Consider the following 22,144-nt stretch of genomic DNA (forward strand, 5'->3'; position numbering starts at 1 on the left):
GCCAGTGGTTCTGAAATGACTTCTGCTAATTCCTTCAATATGCTTGGATGCAGCTCATCTCGACCTGGAGACTTGAATTCATTCAGAGTAGCCAGGTATTTCTGGACTACTTCTTTACCTGTTTTGGGTTGCATTTCCCCTATTACCTTGTCTGCTACATATTGATCAGATTGAACACCAATCTCCTTTTGGGAGAAGACTGAGGCAAAGAAGTTGTTGAACAGTTTTGTCTTTCCCTTATCCCCTGTTAACATTTCACCACCTTCTCCTCACAGAGGCCCTACTGTTTCCATGTACTTCCTTTTTCTACTGACATAACCAAATAAGTCATTTTTATTGTTTTTAATCTCATTGGCAAACATGCGTGGTGGTCTTGTAAAAAGACCCAGAAATATTGGACTCAAGCCCCTTCCACACAGCTGAATAAAATCCATATTGAACTGGATTATATGGCAGTGTGGACTCAGATAACCCAGTTCAAAGCAGATATTGTGGATTATCTAACTTGATATTCTGGGTTAGATGGCTGTATGGAAGAGCCCTTAGATACATATGATGCTAGAATATATTGTAAAGGTAGAAATTACAAAGAAACCTGAACTGTATTTGTTAGGGACGCTGGATGATCAATTAGAAAAGAAAAATAAAAGATTATTATTTTATATCATTACAGCAGCGAGAATGCCCAGAGGTGGAAAGAACTAGATATAGCAACGGAGCTGGACAAATTGACAATGTTGATTAAGGAGAACTCCTTGACTGAATTCAGGAAACACTGGGACATTTGTCTTTCTTTTATACAGCAAAGAAGTGTTATTAAAGTAGAAAAGCAGAAAGAAAGTGATACTTAAAGGGACGAACAAATAAGGTGAAAAACAGCTGGCAATGCATAGTAGGTTTGTAGACAAGCTTAGTATGTTTATTTAAAATATGTCCAGGTTGTATGCTGTTGATAAAGGTATGTTAGTTACTTTTGTATATGCAGTAGAGTCTCATTTATCCAACATAAACAGGCTGGTGAGAAAGGGAGAAATCACCAAAGAAGAATTCAAACAAATAGCCAACACCTGTAGGGAAAAGGTCCGCAAGGCTAAAGCAAAAAATGAGCTCAGACTTGCCAGGGACATTAAAAACAATAAAAAGGGCTTCTATTCTTATGTCAGTAGAAAAAGGAAAAACAAGGAGGCGATAGGACCTCTTCGAGGAGAAGATGGGGCAATGCTGACAGGGGATAGGGAAAAGGCAGAACTACTTAATGCCTTCTTTGCCTCGGTCTTCTCAAAAAAAGAGAGTCTTCAACCTCAGCAAGATGGAGTGGATGAGGGATTGGAGGACATCCAACCCCAAATTGGGAAAGAAGTCGTCCAGGTATACCTGGCCGCTCTTAATGAGTTCAAGTCCCCAGGGCCAGATCAACTACACCCCAGAGTATTGAAGGAACTAGCGGAAGTCATTTCGGAACCATTGGCAACCATCTTTGAGAGTTCTTGGAGAACGGTAGAAGTTCCAGCAGATTGGAGGAGGGCCAATGTGGTCCCAATCTTCAAGAAGGGAAAAAAGGATGACCCAAACAACTACCGTCCGGTCAGCCTCACGTCAATACCGGGCAAGATTCTGGAAAAGATTGTTAAGGAAGCGGTCTGCAAACACTTAGAAACAAATGCAGTCATCGCTAATAGTCAACATGGATTTATCAAAAACAAGTCATGCCAGACTAATCTGATCTTTTTCTTCGATAGAGCTACAAGCTGGGTAGATGCGGGGAATGCCGTGGATGTAGCGTACCTGGATTTCAGTAAGGCCTTCGACAAGGTCCCCCATGACCTTCTGGCAAGGAAACTAGTCCAATGTGGGCTAGGCAAAACTACGGTGAGGTGGATCTGTAATTGGTTAAGTGGACGAACACAGAGAGTGCTCACTAATGCTTCCTCTTCATCTTGGAAAGAAGTGACAAGTGGAGTGCCGCAGGGTTCCGTCCTGGGCCCGGTCCTGTTCAACATATTTATTAATGACTTAGATGAAGGGCTAGAAGGCATGATCATCAAGTTTGCAGACGACACCAAATTGGGAGGGATAGCCAATAGTCCAGAGGACAGGAGCAGAATTCAAAACGATCTTGACAGATTAGAGAGATGGGCCAAAACTAACAAAATGAAGTTCAACAGTGACAAATGCAAGATACTCCACTTTGGCAGAAAAAATGAAATGCAAAGATACAGAATGGGTGACGCCTGGCTCGAGAGCAGTACGTGTGAAAAAGATCTTGGAGTCCTCGTGGACAACAAGTTAAACATGAGCCAACAATGTAATGTGGCGGCAAAAAAAGCCAATGGGATTTTGGCCTGCATCAATAGGAGCATAGTGTCTAGATCTAAGGAAGTAATGCTACCCCTCTATTCCGCTTTGGTTAGACCACATCTGGAATATTGTGTCCAATTCTGGGCACCACAATTCAAGAGAGATATTGACAAGCTGGAATGTGTCCAGAGGAGGGCGACTAAAATGATCAAGGGTCTGGAGAACAAGCCCTATGAGGAGCGGCTTAGGGAACTGGGCATGTTTAGCCTGAAGAAGAGAAGGCTGAGAGGAGATATGATAGCCATATATAAATATGTGAGAGGAAGCCACAGGGAGGAGGGAGCAAGCTTGTTTTCTGCTTCCTTGGAGACTAGGACGTGGAACAATGGCTTCAAACTACAAGAGAGGAGATTCCATCTGAACATCAGGAAGAACTTCCTGACTGTGAGAGCCGTTCAGCAGTGGAACTCTCTGCCCCGGAGTGTGGTGGAGGCTCCTTCTTTGGAAGCTTTTAAGCAGAGGCTGGATGGCCATTTGTCAGGGGTGATTTGAATGCAATATTCCTGCTTCTTGGCAGGGGGTTGGACTGGATGGCCCATGAGGTCTCTTCCAACTCTTTGATTTTTAAGTAGCATCACTGGAGCAGTCATCTACACTGTAGAATTGTTTCCTGTCTGGAATTCCCCTGTTTTCTGAGGGTTGTTCTTTATTTACTGTCCTAATTTTGGAGTTTTTAATACTGGTAGATTGGTATTGTTCATTTTCATGGTTTCCTCCTTTCTGTTGAAAATGTCCACATGCTTGTGGATTTCAATGGCTTCTCTGTGTAGTCTGACATGGTGGTTGTTGGAGTGGTCCAGCATTTCTGTGTTCTCAAATAAAATGCTGTGTCCAGGTTGGTTCATCAGGTGCTCTGCTATGGCTGAGTATATGGCTATGTGTAGTCTGACATGGCCATTGTTAGAGAGGTCCAGCATTTTGGTGTTCTTAAATAATACTAGCGGTCCCCTGCCACGTGTTGCTGTGGCCCAGTCTGTGTATATGTGTTTTGTGTGTATATATGTGTGTGTATATATTTGTGCGGATGTGTATATGTGTATTTGCGTGTATATATATATGGTTTTGCGCATGCATTGTAATGTAATTTTTGGTTTTTGGCTTTTTGCGTCCATTCTGCTGTGTTTTTCAGTGTTTTTATGTGTGATGGTCACTCGTTGGCCTGATAGGTGTCTTTTGTCCAAATTTGGTGTCAATTCGTCCAGTAGTTTTTGAGTTATGTTAATCCCACAAACAAACATTACATTTTTATTTATATAGATTCCATTCAATTGGTTCATCAGGTGTTCTGCGATGGCTGACTTCTCAGGTAGAATTAGTCTGCAGTGCCTTTCAAGTAGTTCAGACTACACAGAGAAGCCATTGAAATCCACAGACATATGGACAATTTCAACAGAAACGAGGAAACTATGAAAATGAACAAAATCTGGCTACCAGTATTTTTAAAACCTCTAAAATCAGGACAGTAAATAAAGAGGAACACCCAAGAAGCAAGGGAATTCCAGACAAGAATCAATCAGGGCCAGCTAACACCTCCCAACAAAGGATTCCCCTAGGCAGCAACCAGCCAGGCTTTCAAACTGCAAGGACATTCTGTAGCACCAATTCAATGCTAATAAAGGTGGCTAATTGCAACATTCACACTTGCCTCAAGCAGATAAGAGATCTTTGTCCCACTTTGGGCATTATTCCATAGATATATAAACCCCACTTGCCTAGTTTCCAATAGACCTCACAAACTCTGAGAATGCCTGCCATAGATGTGGGCGAAATGTCTGGAGAGAATGCTTCTGGAACATGGCCATACAGCCAGGAAAACTCACAGCAACCCAGGACCCTTCCATATTCCATATCCAAGAATAGCTAGGCAGAAAATCTTACAATATCTGCTTTGTGCTGGGTTACCTATGTCCACTCAGATAATGTGGGATTTTCTGCCTTGATATTCTGGGTTATAAGGCTGTGTGGAAGGGTCCCCAGTGATCCCGGCCATGAAAGCCTTCGACAACACAGTATGTGTTAATTTTTTTGCCTGTTGCTTGAGCTTTCCAGTTAAGGGAGAGTCTAAGGTCCCTTCCACACAGCTATATAAAATCTACATTGAACTGGATTATATGGCAGTGTGGGCTCACATACTCCAGTTCAAAGCAGACATTGTGGGTTATCTGCCTTACTATTCTGTGTTATTTGGCTGTAAGGAAGAAGGGCCCTAAGAGACCATTAGCAGGCAATCCTACTATCACCACAAGGTGGATCCTTGAGTTTGTTTTTTAATGGCCAGGGCAGCCACTTCCACAATTGACTTGGCTTGCAGTACCCCTTTGCGCCCTCTGGGTGGCAGCATCGCCAAGCGGAATCCTTGACTCCGGCTCCACTCCGCCTCTTCCCTTCTTCGCCGCCGGAAGGAAGAGCAGGCGCGTGGCCTCTGGTCCCTCCCGCACATCTTGCAGCCAAAGAACAAGGTTTTTAAAAAATGTTTTGGCGCCGGAATGTTCCATTTCTGCCTCTGCAAAATTCTCTGCACTGGGTGGAGGGGAGGCAAGGAGGGGATTTGCAGCAGGATCCCCTTTTGCTGGGGAAAGAGAAGAAACAAGGCGTACAGAAGGAATGCAGCTTTAACCCCCATGGCTCAGTGCTATGGGATCCTGGGATGTTGCGTTTGCTGGAGCACCAGCCCTCCTTTGCAGTGATGGCTAAGGGCCTTGGAAAACTACAACTCTCAGGGTTCCCATAGTAGTTAAAGTGGTGTCAAACTGCAGTGTAGATGCACCCTGGGGAGTGTGGGGAGGAATAAATGTGAGCTCTGGTCTGTGAGAAGTTGTCTCAGGCATGGGCAAACTTTGGCTTTCCAGGTGTTTTGGACTTCAACTCCCATAATTCCTAACAGCCTACCAGCTGTTAGAAATTGTGAGAGTTGAAGTCCAAAACACCTGGAAGGCCAAAGTTTGCCCATGCCTGTTATAACTCCATTGCACCCCATGTATGCTGGGAATTGTAAATCACATTTGTGTTGGCCCAGCTTAAGACCTTTGGGTATTTAAAGTAAAGGTTATGTCTGACTCTGGGGGGTAGTGCTCATCTCCATTTCTAAGCCGAAGAGACGGCGTTGTCCGTAGACACCTCCAAGGTCATGTGGCCGGCATGACTGCATGGAGCACCATTTACCTGAAGTGGTAGCTATTGATCTAATCACACTTACATGTTTTTGAACTGCTAGGTTGGCAGAAGCTGAGGCTAACAGTGGGAGCTCAGGCTGCTACCTGGATTCGAACCTGCGATCTTTTGGGTATTTAGGCTGGTAATACTGTTTTCTAGACTGTTTCTGTACATAGCAGAAGGAAAAGTATAAACATGCTTACAAAGCACGAAGCCCCCCAAAGCTATTGGGACTCATCCAAAGGTTTTCAGTGCTCTGAATGACTTCTTGCCATTTCTCACTGCTCAGAGAAGTAGAATGAGTTTTCTAGTTATTGAATGCATCTGCATTGCTGGCGCAGCAGGTTAAACTGCTGAGCTGCCGAACTTGCTGAGTGAAAGGTTGGCTTTTTGAATCCAGGGAGTGGGGTGAGCTCCTGCTGTTAGCCCCAACTTCTGCCAACCCAGCAGTTCAAAAACATGCAAGTGTGAGTAGATTGATAAGTATCACTTCGGTGGGAAGATAACAGGGCTCTGTGTAGTCATGCTGGCCACATTACCTTGGAGGTGTCTATGGACAATGCTGGCTTTTCGGCTTAGAAATGGGCACCACCCCGCAGAGCTGGACACAACTAGATTTAATGTCAGGGGAAACCTTTACTTTGGCAATAGTATGATAGCTGGGACCCTATGCTACGCTGCTTGCACAACGCGGATCTGAATTAGGGGAACAGGTACCAGTGAGCGCACCGAGTGAGAGATGCAGCTGCAGTGGAGTTGTTGCAGTGGAAGGAAGGATATATAGGAGGGGGGAAATACTGTTACATTACCTCACCCTTATTCTGTCCCTCCTGAGTTAAATTACTTCACTACTATCCTGTCGCAGCTGTGTCTCTAACTCACTCCGCTGTCTCGCACACGTGTTCCCTTCAGTAATTCTGACCCGCGTTGCGCAACTAGCATAGGGTCCCAGCTATCATACTTTTGCCTTTTACCTTAATGAACTTTTTCAGCAGGTGATGTGCTCAATGGTTTCAGAATTCAACATTATTTTATAGAGTACCTGCTTTGGCTCATCTTTTTCTTTTAACATCTCAGTATGTAGAATGTTGCTGAAATCAACTGTATTGTACATTTTTTAATGGAAGAGACAAAGACTGCATCAGTTATAAAACAGTTTTGTCCATACTCATTTGAAGATTTGAAGATGTATGCAGTAATGAATCACATTTAGCATTCAAATTAATTTACATAAATATAATGTGTGACTGAGTTCTATTGTTGAATAAATTAGGGGTGGTGATTTCCTTGCTCAGTATTTAACTTTACGTCAAATATGAGGAAATCCTATGTTAAATGATTACTGATATGTTGGGTTGCAGTGAGTTTTCCGAACTGTATGGCATGTTCTAGAAGCATTCTCTCCTGGTGTTTCACCCACATCATGGCAGGCATTCTTAGAGATTGTGAGGACTGTTGGAAACTAGGAAAGTGAGGTTTATATATCTGTGGAATGTCCAGGGTGGGAGAAAGAACTCTTGCCTGCTTGAAGCAAGTGTGAATGTTTCAATTGGTCACCTTGGTTAGCATTTAATGGTTTTGTAGCTTCAAAGTTTGGTGGGTTGCTGCCTGGGGGGGATCCTTTGTTGGGATGTGTTAGCTGGCCCTAATTTATTCTTGTCTGGAATTCCCCTGTTTTTGAGCGGTGCTCTTTATTTACCATCCTGATTTTAGAATTTTTTTAATTGTAATCAATTGATATGTTAGTTACAGTAAAATATAAAATGTACACATACTTCAGTTTATATTTTTAGTAATAGATAACTTATAATTGGCTTTGTCCAAATTGTTTCAGTGTACTTTTTCATGCTGGAAACAAAAGCTAGAGGTTTGGATGATTAATTTCCTTACAAACAAGGAACTGATATCAGTCACTTGCAGTTCTCAGGATATTATTGGACTGGAATGTCCATCATTTCTCACTATTTACTGTGCAGATGGGAGTTATAGTCTGGTAGTATTGGGAAATGAATGTATTCTCCTGCTGTATATTTTAAAGTCAATGTTTTGAATCCGTTATATGGTTACAGTTCGTCTAAAGATCATCCTTACTGTTTGCTCCAAGGGGGCTGCTTAATAGTACAGCACTGCTTTCTATAATCCATGCAGAAATACTTCCTCCAATTTGTACCAAATTTGCTGCTCTTTATTTAAATTAAACGTCCCTTGTCCTCATATTGTGGTAACTGGGGAGACTTGTGGTCTAAGCTCTTATCTTCCATTCATTCTCTGCCATTAATTATAGCTAAGAATGGCATGGTCTTCAGTTTTGCTGCCCAAGAATGTGGTATCTCTCCCATAAAGCTGCAGAATATGTCCTTTTGCCAGGGTCATGAATCCTTGAAAAGTCCCAAGTTGACGTTTATAGTTTTGCGACAGTGGCAAAGAGCCTGGATGGGGGAGACATTGGAACAAGGGAGGATTCAGGGCACAAAACAGCGAAAACTTGAAGTGAGTCGAAATGCTTCAACAGCTGCCTCGCACAGGGAAATTCTGTCATATTTTGGTATTAGTTATCAACAACTGGCAAACATGGGCATCTTCCAGAAATGCTTCTTGAGTTTTTGGTTCTTTGTCACATATTTTCTTCTGAGTTGAGTCCAAACTCCACCAAGATAAGGGATGCAATGAATCATTTAGGACTATCGCTTGCCCTCGCTTATCTTTTTGCTGGCATTGAGTTTGTGTCTCTGGGCTAAGAATGAAGTTCTAGGAAGCTGCTCAAAAATTGGTGCAATTTATTTAAATAATGGTTCCTGATTGGCACACCAGTTCAGGTTTGGAAATGATTTCAGCTGAGTCCCTCTGGAGAGATAGAGCAGGTATAAATAAAGTATTATTATGATTATTTCTTTATTTCCTGGTTTTAGTCCAGAGTGTCCATAGTGGCCTACATTGCTCTGTTTGTCCTTCTCCCTTCTGTCATCTCAATCGTGCCCTGGGATGGGTCAAGAGGAGTGAGAGAAAGAGATTCTACTGTTGGTGTCTGAAATTGGATTAGAATGTGCAAGTTTACAGGATGACTTCAAATTTACTTTACGTTAGGAGGCATTTTTAAAAAATTCTCCCAGATCACGTAATTTGGTGTGGAGAAATTTTGACCCTGAAGTTGCTTTGACCTACAACTATCACAGGCCTTTCCTGATGCACATTCTTGGCTCGGCTTCTGCGAGTTGGAGGCCCAAATGTCTTCAGTTCCAAAGTTTCTCTGTTCCCAAAATAGATTTAAGTCTTTGGAAGAGATCCTGAAGACAGTGGATGCAACAGCTGGCGATTACAGAAAATTGGACCCCTTGAATCCATTGGACATCCTCCCACTCTTCATTATAAGTGTTTAATACAAACATGGTGGATGATAGTATAGTTGTCGGTCCAGTACACCAGTGGCTGAGGGTAAAAAGTCCTAGACACAGTGGCCGCAAAGGAAGGGGAAAAAGATTGTGTGGTTTTTTCCTTCTTTCTTGCACTACTGTTGTGCATTCCAGGAGAAAATGTGCTTGCCAACTGTGAACTAATACGATTTAGGCCATAGATTTATGAAGTAAGACACAGATTGTAGGATCTGCCAATGGGTTATCTAATACAAATAGTTATAGCAAACGTGGAATTAAAGTCCTAGGAGAGAAAAGGCAGAAAATGTTGATTCTTGTCTGAGATTGGCTTTCCCTCAGAACCAAAGCAGTTCAGATGTGATTCTGTTAGTTGAGCGCTTGAGAGATGCAGACTGGAAATGTATATCTGTGTGTGTATATATATGTATGTGTGTGGGTGGATGTATTATGAATGTATTTTCTAATTATAGACAGGAAACAGGAAATGGAGCTACAAAAGACTTTTGTGTCCTGCATGTGAGAAAAGGACCTTTATGTTTTAAAATGTTGACCTTGCTTGAGCCCAGATGTGTAATATGAAAGAAGTCCAAGAAGCATGTATAAACTGTGTAGGGGAAATGGGCAAACTTTAAAGGGCTGGAGCATGGGAAACAGAATGTTTTGCGGCAAGCGAAATGGAGCTTTAGCTTTGTCAGTGATAGATCTGAAGGCTGGGAATGCCTTCTGGTAACAATCACCATAGCTTAGCATTGTCTTAGTTGTTTCTCCAACCCCCTCCACTCCTCCACTCCAGAAGAAACCCAGGAGAATGACACTAACACGCTGTCCATTTAGCATCATAGACTGAGAAGTTTCCAAGTCCTTTCCCATGCAAGGGTCGGACCTCAACACCTTTGGGGGAAGGGATGGTGAGTCATGAACAAGTGCTTTCTCAGCTGTACAATTGTACTAACTGGGGCCTTTGTTCTGCCTTGTGGCTGCTTCTTCATTTGCATTTCAGATGAATGGAGGCCATCCTGATAGCGCCCATCTCCTTTCATTCAGAGCCGCTGCACCCAAGATGAGAAATTCTGGCTGCAAAAGAGAATTGGGGAGCTCTGGGCCGTCTTGCAGGCGGCTGTAATAGCACACTCCTCTCTCTTTTTCTTTTATTTGACATCATTGTGAATCCTAAACTTCTGGCCTTTTCTGTCTTCTAAGATTTCTGTTGAAACTTTACCTTCACTGGAAAAAAACGCATACACGCACAAAGCCTGTACTTCTACTACTAGGCTTAAAACTAGTTTAGTAATGCCAATGTATTAGGTGCAGCTTATTTATTTATCATGTCAGAAGTGAATTGAGGGTACAGTTGTAATGTATTTAAAAACACAAAGTTTATAACTTTGCATTATACTAAATGTCCTTTGACCAGAAGCTGGCCTCTGGTGTCACTATGAGAAATTCCTCCATTGCACATGTGGTAGAGCTCAAATTGCATTGTAGTAGGTGGTCTGTAGTTTGCTTTTCTCTGCACTCACATGTTGTGTACTCCGCTTTGTAGCCCCATTTCTTAAGGTTGGCTCTGCATCTTGTGGTGCCAGAGCGCAGCCTGTTCAGCACCTTCCAGGTCACCCAATCTTCTGTGTGCCCAGGAGGTAGTCTCTCATCTGATATCAGCCATGAATTGAGGTTCTGGGTTTGGGCCTGCCACTTTTGGACTCTTGCTTGCTGAGGTGTTCCTGTGAGTATCTCTGTAGATGTTAGAAAGCTATTTCTTGATTTAAGTCGTTGACGTGCTGGCTGATACCCAAACAAGGGATGAGCTGGAGATGTCTCTGCCTTGGTCCTTTCACTATTGGCTGCTACTTCCCGGCGGATGTCAGGTGGTGCAATATCAACTAGACAGTGTAGTTTCTTCAGTGGTGTAGGGCGCAGACACCCCGTGATAATGCAGCATGTCTCATTAAGGGCCACATCCACTGTTTTAGCCTGGTGAGATGTGTTCCACACTGGACATGCATACTCAGCAGCAGAGTAGCATAGCGCAAGGGCAGATGTCTTCACTATAAAATAGTGAAGAGTAGAGACATCACACTGGCAACGAAGATCCGCATACTTAAAGCAATGGTATTCCCCATAGTCACCTACGGACCATAGGGAAGGCAGAGCGAAGGAAGATAGATGCTTTTGAACTGTGGTGCTGGAGGAAAGTTCTGAGAGTGCCTTGGACCGTGTGAAGATCCAACCAGTCCATACTTCAGGAAATAAAGCCCGACTGCTCATTGGAGGGAAGGATAGAGGAGACTAGAGGAGTCTGCTGTTGAAGAAGAGGTTGGAACATTTCCAGCAAGCTCTTCTGATTGGGTTTTATTCATTGTATCTTCGCTGTTTTGATTTCTAAGAGAATTTGGTCATTGAGTGTTAACTCACAAAACATTTAAGATTTCAGCATTGACACCTCTTCACTCTATGCTTGACTGCTTTAAAAATCTTGCACTTTGTACCCTTAGCCTTATATCAATGCAGAATAGCACTTTATACCACCTTACCTCATGAGACAACCCATAAGATCATATTCTATCAGGGCTTGGTAGGGAGAGTTAGGGAGGAAAGGCTTTAGATATTATATCATTCTAACATAGCCACCTAAATAACAACTATGGGAAAATTAAGAAGTTTGGAAATCGTGACTCAGCACTTTGTATGTTTTGAATCTGTATTACTATTTTATATGTTTTAACTGTTTATATATTTTAACTGTTTTATAATTTTATATGGGTGTTTTTGCAAGTCAAACAGAAATGGGAAACCAAGAAGGCCAAAATCAGCTGTAGGACCCACGTGCTAGCTCCAAACCACATAGAAGCAATGGGTGGCCCAGACTTCTGCACAGGCCCCATATCTTCATCACCATATACCGCTGTTAACAAAACGTGTCGCCACATATCTCCATATGGATCTTCTTTGCCCCCAGAGCGCAGTTGGTTTGGCTTTGGGATGTATTTCTCCACCCTATATATATGTTTGTGTGTGTGTGTACTTGAAAATTAAATTTACTATCTTGTTTTGAAAAATAACCCCAACATAGATTTTTTTAAAATGCTGGAGTGGGTCATTTGCATCTCCCAGAGTATGGGAATGAAAGGTGTAGACATCTCCCATTAAGAGCACTGCCCTGTTATTTCCATCCATAAAGATAATATAGGAAATCTGAATTTGGCATTGGGTTGTTGTAGGTTTTTCGGGTTGTATGGCCATGTTCTAGAAGCATTCTCTCCTGTCCTTTTGCCTGCATCTGTGGCAAGCATCCTCACAACTTCTGGAGAGAATGCTTCTAGAACATGACCATACAGCCCAAAAAACCTACAACAACCCAGTGTTTTCGGCCATGAAAGCATTCGACAATGAAATTGGCAATTTTTTTAAGTGGAAAATCTGACATTCCTTATCCTCTAAAATAAAATATCAAATCAAGACATATGTGGTGGAGGAAAGTTGTATATGTTTTCAAAATGCGTAGCTTACAGCAAATTTGTTCTTTGTCTCCAAAGCTGACTTCAAAAGGTTATTGGGTACAGTCTGGTATCATTAAAATAATGGGAATGTTATAGCGATTGAACCCATTGTCAGGTCCCCTTTCCCCAAAGCTTTTCAAAGTTGTGCTGGGTGAAGAGAGGGGAGAGACTTCTGCTTGTATTCAAGAATGTCTGAGACACACACAAAAATCATGTCCTACAAGTCCATGGGAACCAAAAAGTGAAACTAGCCATAAACAAAAGAAGACTGACCTTTTAAAACCCATTGTCAAAACTGAATGGAAAGTGTAAATACTATTAGGCCTTTCTCCTCTCCCTCTTTGAATTCATTATCTTATTAGTTTAGAATGGAATAGTTACAGAGAAATTGGTCCCTTCAAATTCTGGGATTTTGTAAACACGGGCATGGAAAGCGACTCCATTGCATACGGTTTGTTTTCAAGACTCTTGTGAGACTGAAATGAGGATGTGACATTTTCACCATATACAGACACCAAAGCCAAACATGGGGGCAAAAGTTGAGAAGAGAAAGTGCTTGGGAATGTATCAGGACTGGCTTTTCACATTTTCTGGGAAGAAAAGTTATATATGTGTGGGAGAGGGATTTTGTAAGATTTCATCTCCACTGTTCACTGTAATGTAGAAAAGGGTATTGGGGTTCATATTATTTGCATGTCCCAGGAATAAAGAATCTGCCAATCACCCCACATATTTATTATTATTTATTTACCACATTTCTACCCCGCCCTTCTCAACCCCGGAGGGGGGTCTCAGAGCGGCTAACACTGGTAGCAATTTGATGCCGCAGAACACATTATAACAATATAAAACCATAAATACATAATAGATTAAAAACAATAACATTAGTTATACTATCATATAGCCGTTTCCATTATTGTAACAGTCATATAGTCCGGTTCAGTGTCCAAAGTGCTGTTATACCTGCTAGCCAAAGGGCTGGTTCCAAAACCACGATTTCAGTTTTTTCCTAAGAGAAAGGAGGGAGAGCGGCATTCTAATCTCACTGGGGAGCGAGTTCCACAAGCAGGGGTCACCACCAAGAAGACCCTGTCCCTTGTCCCCACCAGATGCATTTGCGAGGCTGGTGGATCTTAAACTACAAGGCGGAATTGTAGTGGGAGATATGTTTCATGCTTATGTCTATGTTTGATTTTTATATAGTTTTAATGGTTTTTATCTAAAGTTATATGTTATTGATTTAGATATGTTATATTTTTAAATATATATGAGGCATTTAATTTGCCATTTATTATGTTGTAAACCACTTTGAGTCCCCCCAGGGGTGAGAAAAGTGGTATAGAAATATAGTTAATAATGTTTGGACAAGTAAGCTGGGCCAGAGCCATATAGACACCTTTCCAGATAATTCAGTGTATGATCAAGAGCTTTCACTGGAAATACACATCACTCAGAAGTCCTGCTCACATGATTTCTGAGATTGAATAAGGTACCTTTTTGGAGCCCCTGGTGGCACAGCGGGTTAAACTGCTGAGCTGCTGAACTTGCTGACCAAAAGGTTGGCATTTCGAATCTGGGGAACGGGGTGAACTCCCACTGTTAGCCCCAGCTTCTGTCAATCTAGCAGTTTGAAAACATGCTAATGTGAGTATAACAATAGATATCGCTTTGGTGGGAAGGTAATGGCGCTCCAAGCAGTTATGCTAGCCACATGACCTTGGAGGTGTCTGCAGACAACACAGCTCTTCAGCTAAAAAATGAAGATTAACAGCACCCCCCAGAATCGTACATGACTAGGCTTAATATCAGGGAGAAACCTTTAACTTTACTATCTTTTTAAAAGAAATATAGCTTCCAGAATCCAGACTGATTCTAGGAGTTGTTGTCCAGAAAGGCAACTTTTCTTAAGTTCTGATTAATTTTCCTAGAAGAAGGGAGAAGGAAGGAAGAAATTGTGTCTCTTTAGATTCAGTTATTAACTTACAGGCCCAGGCTCTAAGTTCCAGTCAAACTGAGGGGAGAGGCTCGAAAAATGTGTGAATTGGGGCTGTCTTATGAAGTTTCCATTATCATAAGTACTTTGGGGGCTCTGGTATTTGCCTATGCTTTTGTGGCAAAGCATGTAGTGATGAAGTGAACCATAGTACATTTACTGGCATATTTACTGTAGCTATCTGTTGAGACTTAGATTTGTAGTTTTTGAGGTCCCCAAATGTTTTATGTTTAAAATAAAGCTGCAATCTTAAAAGTCACGTCACCATTTTATTATTTGGAGTAAAAGCAATTGTAAAGATTGAGATATGCCCCACTCTTGTTTCACCCATTGCAGAAAAGAAAAAGGTTTGCCTGTAAACACCCCCTAAAATAGGATGAATATATTCTTTAAAAAAAAACACACAAGAAAACAGGAAGAGGCTTTTTAGAGTTGGTTCTTACATCTGTTTGTCTTTCTGCTCAGGAAGATGTCTCAAGGCATAGGACCATGGCATTCACAAAAGATATATGCAAGATACTGGAAGCATTACAACCAAGCCATGGACTGGATGTACAGGCACAGAAACGCTTACAACAAAGCCATGGAGTTCCTGTATAATCAATCATTTTGTCCTCCGGCAGATCTTCCTTCTAGTCGTTACCCAGGTTGGGATGAAGGGAAGCACTTGCACAAGGGGGTCTTCACGCAAAACCGTCAAACCTGGTACCATCCAAGATCTCGGCAAACCCCTTATAATACCAAAAGAAGACAAACAGTGGAAAAGGTCTTGGATTCTGACACAGAATCTGAAAGTGAAGGGGATGTAGGGTATGATCTGAGCAACATGGAAATCACAGAAGAGCTCCGGCAGTATTTTGAGCAGACTGAAAGGCACAGAGAAGAACTGCGTAAGTACTTGTCTCATGCTATTTTCTCCATATCTGATACTTTAACATTGATTACCCTTATGTATGGCGTGACTGCGTGGAGCACCGTTACCTTCCTGCTGAAGCGGTACCTGTTGATCTACTCACATTTGCATGTTTTCGAATTGCTAGTTTGGCAGAAGCTGAGCCTAATAGTGGGAGCTCATCCTGCTCCCCAGATTTTAACCGCTGATCTTTTGGTCAGCGAGTTCAGCAACTCAGCAGTTTAACCCACTGTTCCACTGGGGGCTCCAGGTAAATAATAGGTGGCATTAAGTTAATAGGATTTTTATATGTGTCACACACTGTTATCCCCAAAGCTACATTTGACATGATTTTTCCATCTCTCATCCCAAATGACTTCAGTAGTACCTTAGAGATCTTGTATCTTTCCCGAGGTCACTAGCTGGTCTTTGCAGCTGAATAGGGGAATTTGAAGCCTGCTCACTCCAAGACATCATCTAAAATCCCATCCTGGATTGTCTACTCTTAGGGTTTGACATGCATAACATGGGAGAAATGAACCAAAGGATATACTAGGGAAGTTTGCCAGCTGGTTAATTCTCAGCCTCCCCAAATAAGATGGAACTTCCTGGTAATTTTGTGAGTATATAATTGAATTATTTATTTGTCACAGTGATAAAAGCAGTATTTTTAAAAGTAGAAATCTTGATTCCTTTGGTTTAAAAATTGTAAAAAGGCTTGAGTAGTTTTGATCTTCAGAGGAAAAAAAAAGAAAGGGAATTCTTCTTAAGATGGTGTTGTAATTTTCCTTCAGTTCTGCTATTAAAACATATGCTTTACAGTTGGTACATCATTAATAAGAAACTTACTTTTAATAGAATAAAAAACTTCTGCTTGATTCAATTGGCTTATTAAATATTTCAGCCTTTATAATAAATGAAATGAGGGTTTAACTGCAAGTTTTGGTAAGTTCAACTTGGAGATCAAGCAGCCGTGCTTCCCTCAAGACTCTCCAAAACAGCAGGAGGAAGAAAAGATTAAAAAGAAATCTAACTTCGCATTTAGGTTGCTGTCTTACATGAAGCGATTTGACTTTGAAATATCACTATAATCCTCACAACCAGCCTGTAAAATCAGATTACCATTATGGTTGAAAGAGCAGTGTCTCACCTTAGCTCCCTTGAAAACAAATGGGGTTTTCCCTTCTTATGTAAACCTCAGGTGCATGAGAGGGGGTGGTCTGGACAGACATTTAGTTTTAAGTAAGAGGCAAAAGTCACTGACATGACTGCATGATGCCTGTCGTAGGTAATGTGTACTTTAACCCTTGCTGAAGCAAGATTCGAACCTGAAGCTCTAAATTTACTCTCAGACATTGCATATGGCTTTGCCAGCACACATCGTATACTTTAGATCAGGCATCCTCAAACTGTGGCCCTCCAGCTGTTTGGGCCTCCAACTCCCAGAAGCCCTAACGAGCTTGTTCAGTTATCAGGAATTCTGGGAGTTGAAGGCCCAAACAGCTGGAGGGCCACAGTTTGAAGATGCCTGCTTTAGACCAACCAGGCATCCTCAAACTGCGGCCTTCTGGCTGTTTGGGTCTCCAAATCCCAGAATGAGCAGGCTAGGGCTTCTGGGAATCCCAAACAGCTGGAGGACCACAGTTTGAGAATGCCAGCTTTAGACTAAAACCCTGTTGATGGCTGGCGTGGCAGGAATAAAACCTGGAAGCTTCCACCCCATGGCATTAAAGACTGGGAATAATAATAATAATTAATAAACTTTAGTTATATCTTGCCACCATCTCCCCAATGGGGACTCGGAGCAGTTTACATGGGGCCAGGCCCGAACAACAATTACAATAAAGAAAACCAAGACAGAACTGAAAACGCAAACAATAAACAATAACATCATAATTACATAAAACATAAAACAATATAAAAATTACAATACACACAGGCACGGAGACAATGGGCGGGCTACATGCAATGATTAAAAAAAACAAACTGATTAAAACTAATTAAAAACTCAGACAAGATAAAAAAGAGAAGTAGATAATATGCAGAGAAGGAACTTCCCAATTTCCTTGTTAACGTTCCTCCAATTGACTTCAACATAGAATCTTTGAATCATTGAGTTGGAAGAGACCTTTTGGGCCATCCAGTCCAACCCCCTGCCAAGAAGCAGGAAAGTCCCATTCAAAACACCCCCGGCAGCCTCTGTTTAAAAGCCTCCAAAGAAGGAACAATGATGACCCTATTGTTGAGAGACCACTCTATGCCCAACAGTCTTGCAGACTAAGGGCCATGGTTTCCTTGTTTGAGCCTGTCCACCTGTAATGTGATGATCCTCCTTTCCTACCATCCTTGACATTACCAAGTGTTGACTGACTTTTCTAGGAGCCTTGTCTTCTCGGGATATGGCCCAAATACAAGGGTCTTGATTTAGTCATTTGGCCTATGGGGAGAGTTCAGGACCAGTTGTTCTAGAACCCATTTATTTGTCTTTTTGTCTGTCGACGGTATCTATAGAACACTTCTCCAGCATTGCATCTCAAATTGATTTCTATTACTGTGCAGCTTTCTCAACCATTCCTAAAAATCAGAAATCTGATAGCATGGAACATTTTGAATTTCGTATATGCTGTATATTCTTACACTTCAGAATCTTGTCTAGCTCCCAATTTAGCCCTGGTCTAATCAGTGACCATTTGGGCTGCTAGAGAATGAATTGGGCAAGATGAAAACAAGGTGAGGAAAAAGAAACAACATCTGATCCATCAAAATAGATTTTATTTATCATATCAGGAGCGAACCAGGGGTACAGTTGTATTATATTTTTAAGAAGCACAAAGTTTGAAAACTTGGCATTGACCAGTAGCTGGCCACTTGGAGTACCTTTGGTGTCACTGTAAGAAGGTCCTCCATTGTGCATAGGGCAGGACTCAGACTGCATTGTAATAGGTGGTCTTCTCCACACTTGCACGCCGTGGACTCCTTTGTAGCCCCCTTTCTTAAGGATCAAAATAGATGACAAGAAGAGGGTGTGCAGAAACTAAGAGAGGGGTGCCACTTCTGTCCCTAGTAGAGGGGTGCATGACAGCAATGTTGCTAGAGGAGACAGTTTTTTCATTGGTCAAACTGATTATAAAAGTACCAGGAATCTCCTCTTCCAAACTTGATGAAACAATTGGTTTTACTTGCAATATTCCATACAGGACACTAGCCTTAGTATTGTATTTCAATATATAAGTCAAAAGCCAGCCTGGTGTGCTGTCCTGAAGAGAGAGTCCCATGTTTGGGAATGCTTCCAATTGAGACATCCCACATTTATTAAAAGTCTCTGTCTCCAGTGCTGGAATTGTGTAACAGAGCTTAATTTGTAATCCTGAACAAATTTATTCAGGCCTCTGGAGACAGACTGATGTTAGGCAATATGTAAATTCGCTACTAAAATTATCCTTATATTTGTTTGTTTGCTTGCTTGTTTGTTTGTTTTTTGTTACTCCAAGACACAGTCAGATACTCTGTATGCCTGTTTTGGTGCTAATTTTTAGTTTCTCTTCCAATATGACAATTTAAAGCATTACCTTTTTTTTCTTTAGTGGATCTTTATACTTTGAAAAATGTGCTTACTTTGAATGTTATTGAAACAATCATCTGATACTTTGATAGTTAAATTTAGCAGCATCTTGGAGTAGCCCAAAGGAAGTTCCTAGATGGATTGCTGAATTTTGGAGGAAAGTCTTGACATAGCATTTCATAGAATTCAGCCATTTGCATTCTTTTCCTTTGGCTTACTCTAGGTAAAGGTAAAAGTTTCACCTGACATTAAGTCTAGTCGTGTCCGACTCTGGGGGGTGGTGCTCATCTCAATTTTTAAGCCAAAGAGCAGGCGTTGTCCATAGGCACCTGGTCATGTGGCCAGCATGACTGCATGGAGTGCCATTACCATCCTGCCAAGGCGGTACCTATTGATCTACTCACATTTGGATGTTTTCAAACTGCTAGGTTGGCAGATGCTGGGCCTTACAGCAGAAGCTCATCCGACTCCCCTGGATTCGAACCACCAAACTTTCGGTCAGCAAGTTCAGCAGCTCAGCGGTTTAACCTGCTGCGCCACCATTGGGCACTTGGTTTACTCTAGGAGTGTGTAAAATCAGAGTACTTCTAGTTTATTTCGGTACCGGAAGCTGTCTTTCCCCTACCTCCATTTTCACGATTAGAACCAAACCCTTCTAAAATGTTATGAAATGAGTCCTTAGTCAAGTCAGTAGTTATCTTCCTTACTGTGTAAATATTTAGTTAAAGTATGCCGGCATTGGAAGAGCTATTAATAGTTTTCTTTGATTGGTGTGATTCACAGTATGAAGGGACTCATTTCTCCTATGTGAATGTTATACTGAAGCATTTCCAAAACATAGTGCCTCTTTTCTAGAATAGTGTAGCTTCTCTCTCAGCAACAATTTCAGCCAATATCAAGAACAAAAAAAGTAGGGATGGCGGGTCTCCTAACTCTGTTATAACTTGGGAATTGTGCTACCTTTGTTGCCCCCTGAGACCTGACGGGCTGAGGAGATGCATTCATTCCGCATTTAATTACATGGAGCTATTGATTTTGCAGAGTACAGTATTTAAGCTGAACAAGATTTCAGGCTGGAATTTGATTACGCTGAATCCCATAATCACATTATCTCATTTCATCTTTCATCCTCTGCAGGATAAATAGATATTTCCTGGTACATTTTGATATTGAAAAACAATGTATCGTGATTTTTTTTTCATAAAGCAATCAGACGTCATTACATTATCCGCCTTGAACAACTCTACTCTATAATTTGCAATTGCATGAATCTGGCTGGTTTATTTGGCCCACTGACATAAAGGGGAGCCAGATCTTTTGCAAGCACAATCTGCGTGCTCGTCATACACCACACGATCTGTGTCTGTTTTTCCTTTTTATCCTTTAGACATAACCTTTTGGGTTCTCAGCCAATCCTCAACCACCCTGAGTCTTGCCAGGAGTAGTAATTGTGAGCAAGTTTTCTGCTCTGAAATGCCAAACCTCATTAATTTAATGCCACAGCCTAGAATGGAGGAATTCCCAGTCCAGTTGGGAAGAGTGTTCTTTAAAATACTGTTAGCCAGTGGATCTCTTAACAAATGGAAGACTTCTGCAAATCCCTAGATTAGAGATGCATTATGTATGTATGTATGTATGATAAATTTCTCTTTGTCCCAAGACATGATATTGCAGTTGATTGCTATGGTACAACCCCATAACTGCAGGGAATACATTCCTAAACTTACTGTGAGAAGAAAAAAAATAGCAAACCCTATTGAATTGAATGACTTCCAACAGCAATTACTTGGAGGACCTAGAAAATGCCTAGGGAAGTGTCATCTGTAGGAATTTGCTCAGGCCCCCAAGACAGCTCTGTGGTAACTTCTGGCAGAAGCAAACTAAACTCCTACAGAGGACATATTTTGTTGGATGTGGGTAGGTGAAACCATGGCTTCTGGTCCCTTGGGTACATGGTTCTTCCTCCATATCACAGCAGTGAGTGCTAAATCACACAGCCTGAAATAGCAAGATGCAGACAGTCAATTTTAAACACCATCTCCCTGCCTCTCCATCTGTTTCAATCAGTTATCAGATTCTCTACTTCATCCCAATTCAAGATTGATTCATAATTCATAACTCCTGACATCACATTCCTAAAATCCATCTGTCTAATATGCATCCCCCTGGTGCCACTTTTCAGGGAATTATAAATGCCTCCTGAGGATGTTGAAATGGAGACAGAAGTTTGGGGTACCACCAGCCATATTCAGCAAAGCATCTCTGTGTATAGCTATTTACATGTGCTGCAGCTTTTGGTTCCTGTCATGTTAGTCTGGAGCTCCTTTCTGTACCCTGCAGGATTCATTTTTTTCTAGGTGCTGAGCCTCCCCCCCCCCCCCCCCATGTCCCGATGTCATTACCCATTCTACCTATATGTTCCATGCTGAATCCATAGACAAGTCAGTAGTTACCTTTCCTGTGTAAACATGTAGTTGAAATATATTTAACATTAACAGTGATGGCCCATCATTTGTTACATAATTATGGAACATCTTGGAAAATTAGCTGAGAGATTTGATCAAGGCTAGGTTGGCTAGAATCCTCCTCCTTTCCCTCTTCTTTTTCTTCTTCTTCTCTTTGGCAGCTGACATGCCTTCGATGTTGATTGAGATTGTTGTCATAGTTGCTGCTGTAAAGGTCCGTTGGTTTGTTTGGTTGGTTGGTTGCATGCTGCAAGTCGCTTCTGGTTGTGAGAGAATCAGCCATCTACAAAGACATTGCCCAGGGGATATCCGGATGTGTTACTATCCTGTGGGGAATCCCTCCTGGGCAAAAAGAAGACTGGGCGACTTGGAAGGCGTTGAACAGACTGCGCTCTGGCATCATGAGATGCAGAGCCCACCTTAAGAAATGGGGCCACAAAGTGGAGTCCACAACATGCGAGTATGGAGAAGAGCAGACCACAGACCATCTATTACAATACAATCTAAATCCTGCCACATGCACAATGGAGGGCCTTGTTATAGCAACATCAGAGGCACTCCAAGTGGCCAGCTACTGGTCAGAGGACATTTAGTATAATGCCAAGTTTATAAACTTTGCTTGTGTTTTTAAATAAATTACAACAGTACCCTCAGTTTGCTTCTGACACAATAAATTCTTCTCTTCCTCCTCTGCTCTTCCTCCTCTGCTCTTCCTTCTTCTTCTCTCCTCCTCATTCTTCCTCTCCCTGTCCTCTAATTTTCCTTCCTCCTCTTCCTCCTTTGTTTTCCTCTTCTTCCTCCTCCCCTTACTCCCACCTTCTTTTTACTTTTCTCCTCTTCTTCATTTTTTCTT

The 22,144-nt window shown here is 41.8% G+C and overlaps 1 protein-coding gene across 3 annotated transcripts in view; it reads left to right on the forward strand.

Annotated features, from left to right (window-relative positions):
* GEMIN8 (gem nuclear organelle associated protein 8) overlaps positions 1-22,144 on the forward strand; it is an 84,972-nt gene that overhangs the window by 37,099 nt on the left and 25,729 nt on the right. The window contains exons 1-2 of one of the 3 annotated variants that reach the window (XM_060769979.2): positions 4,725-4,817; positions 14,838-15,262. In XM_060769979.2, the coding sequence (XP_060625962.2) occupies positions 14,842-15,262 (421 nt within the window). In that variant the 5' untranslated portion in view covers positions 4,725-4,817; positions 14,838-14,841. Of the gene's footprint in view, positions 1-4,724; positions 4,818-14,837; positions 15,263-22,144 lie in introns of those variants that run through there. The other 2 variants (XM_067466800.1, XM_067466799.1) reach the window with 2 other exon arrangements.

This window comes from Anolis sagrei, chromosome 3 (assembly GCF_037176765.1).
Source record: "Anolis sagrei isolate rAnoSag1 chromosome 3, rAnoSag1.mat, whole genome shotgun sequence".
Taxonomy (NCBI): Eukaryota; Metazoa; Chordata; class Lepidosauria; order Squamata; family Dactyloidae; genus Anolis; species Anolis sagrei.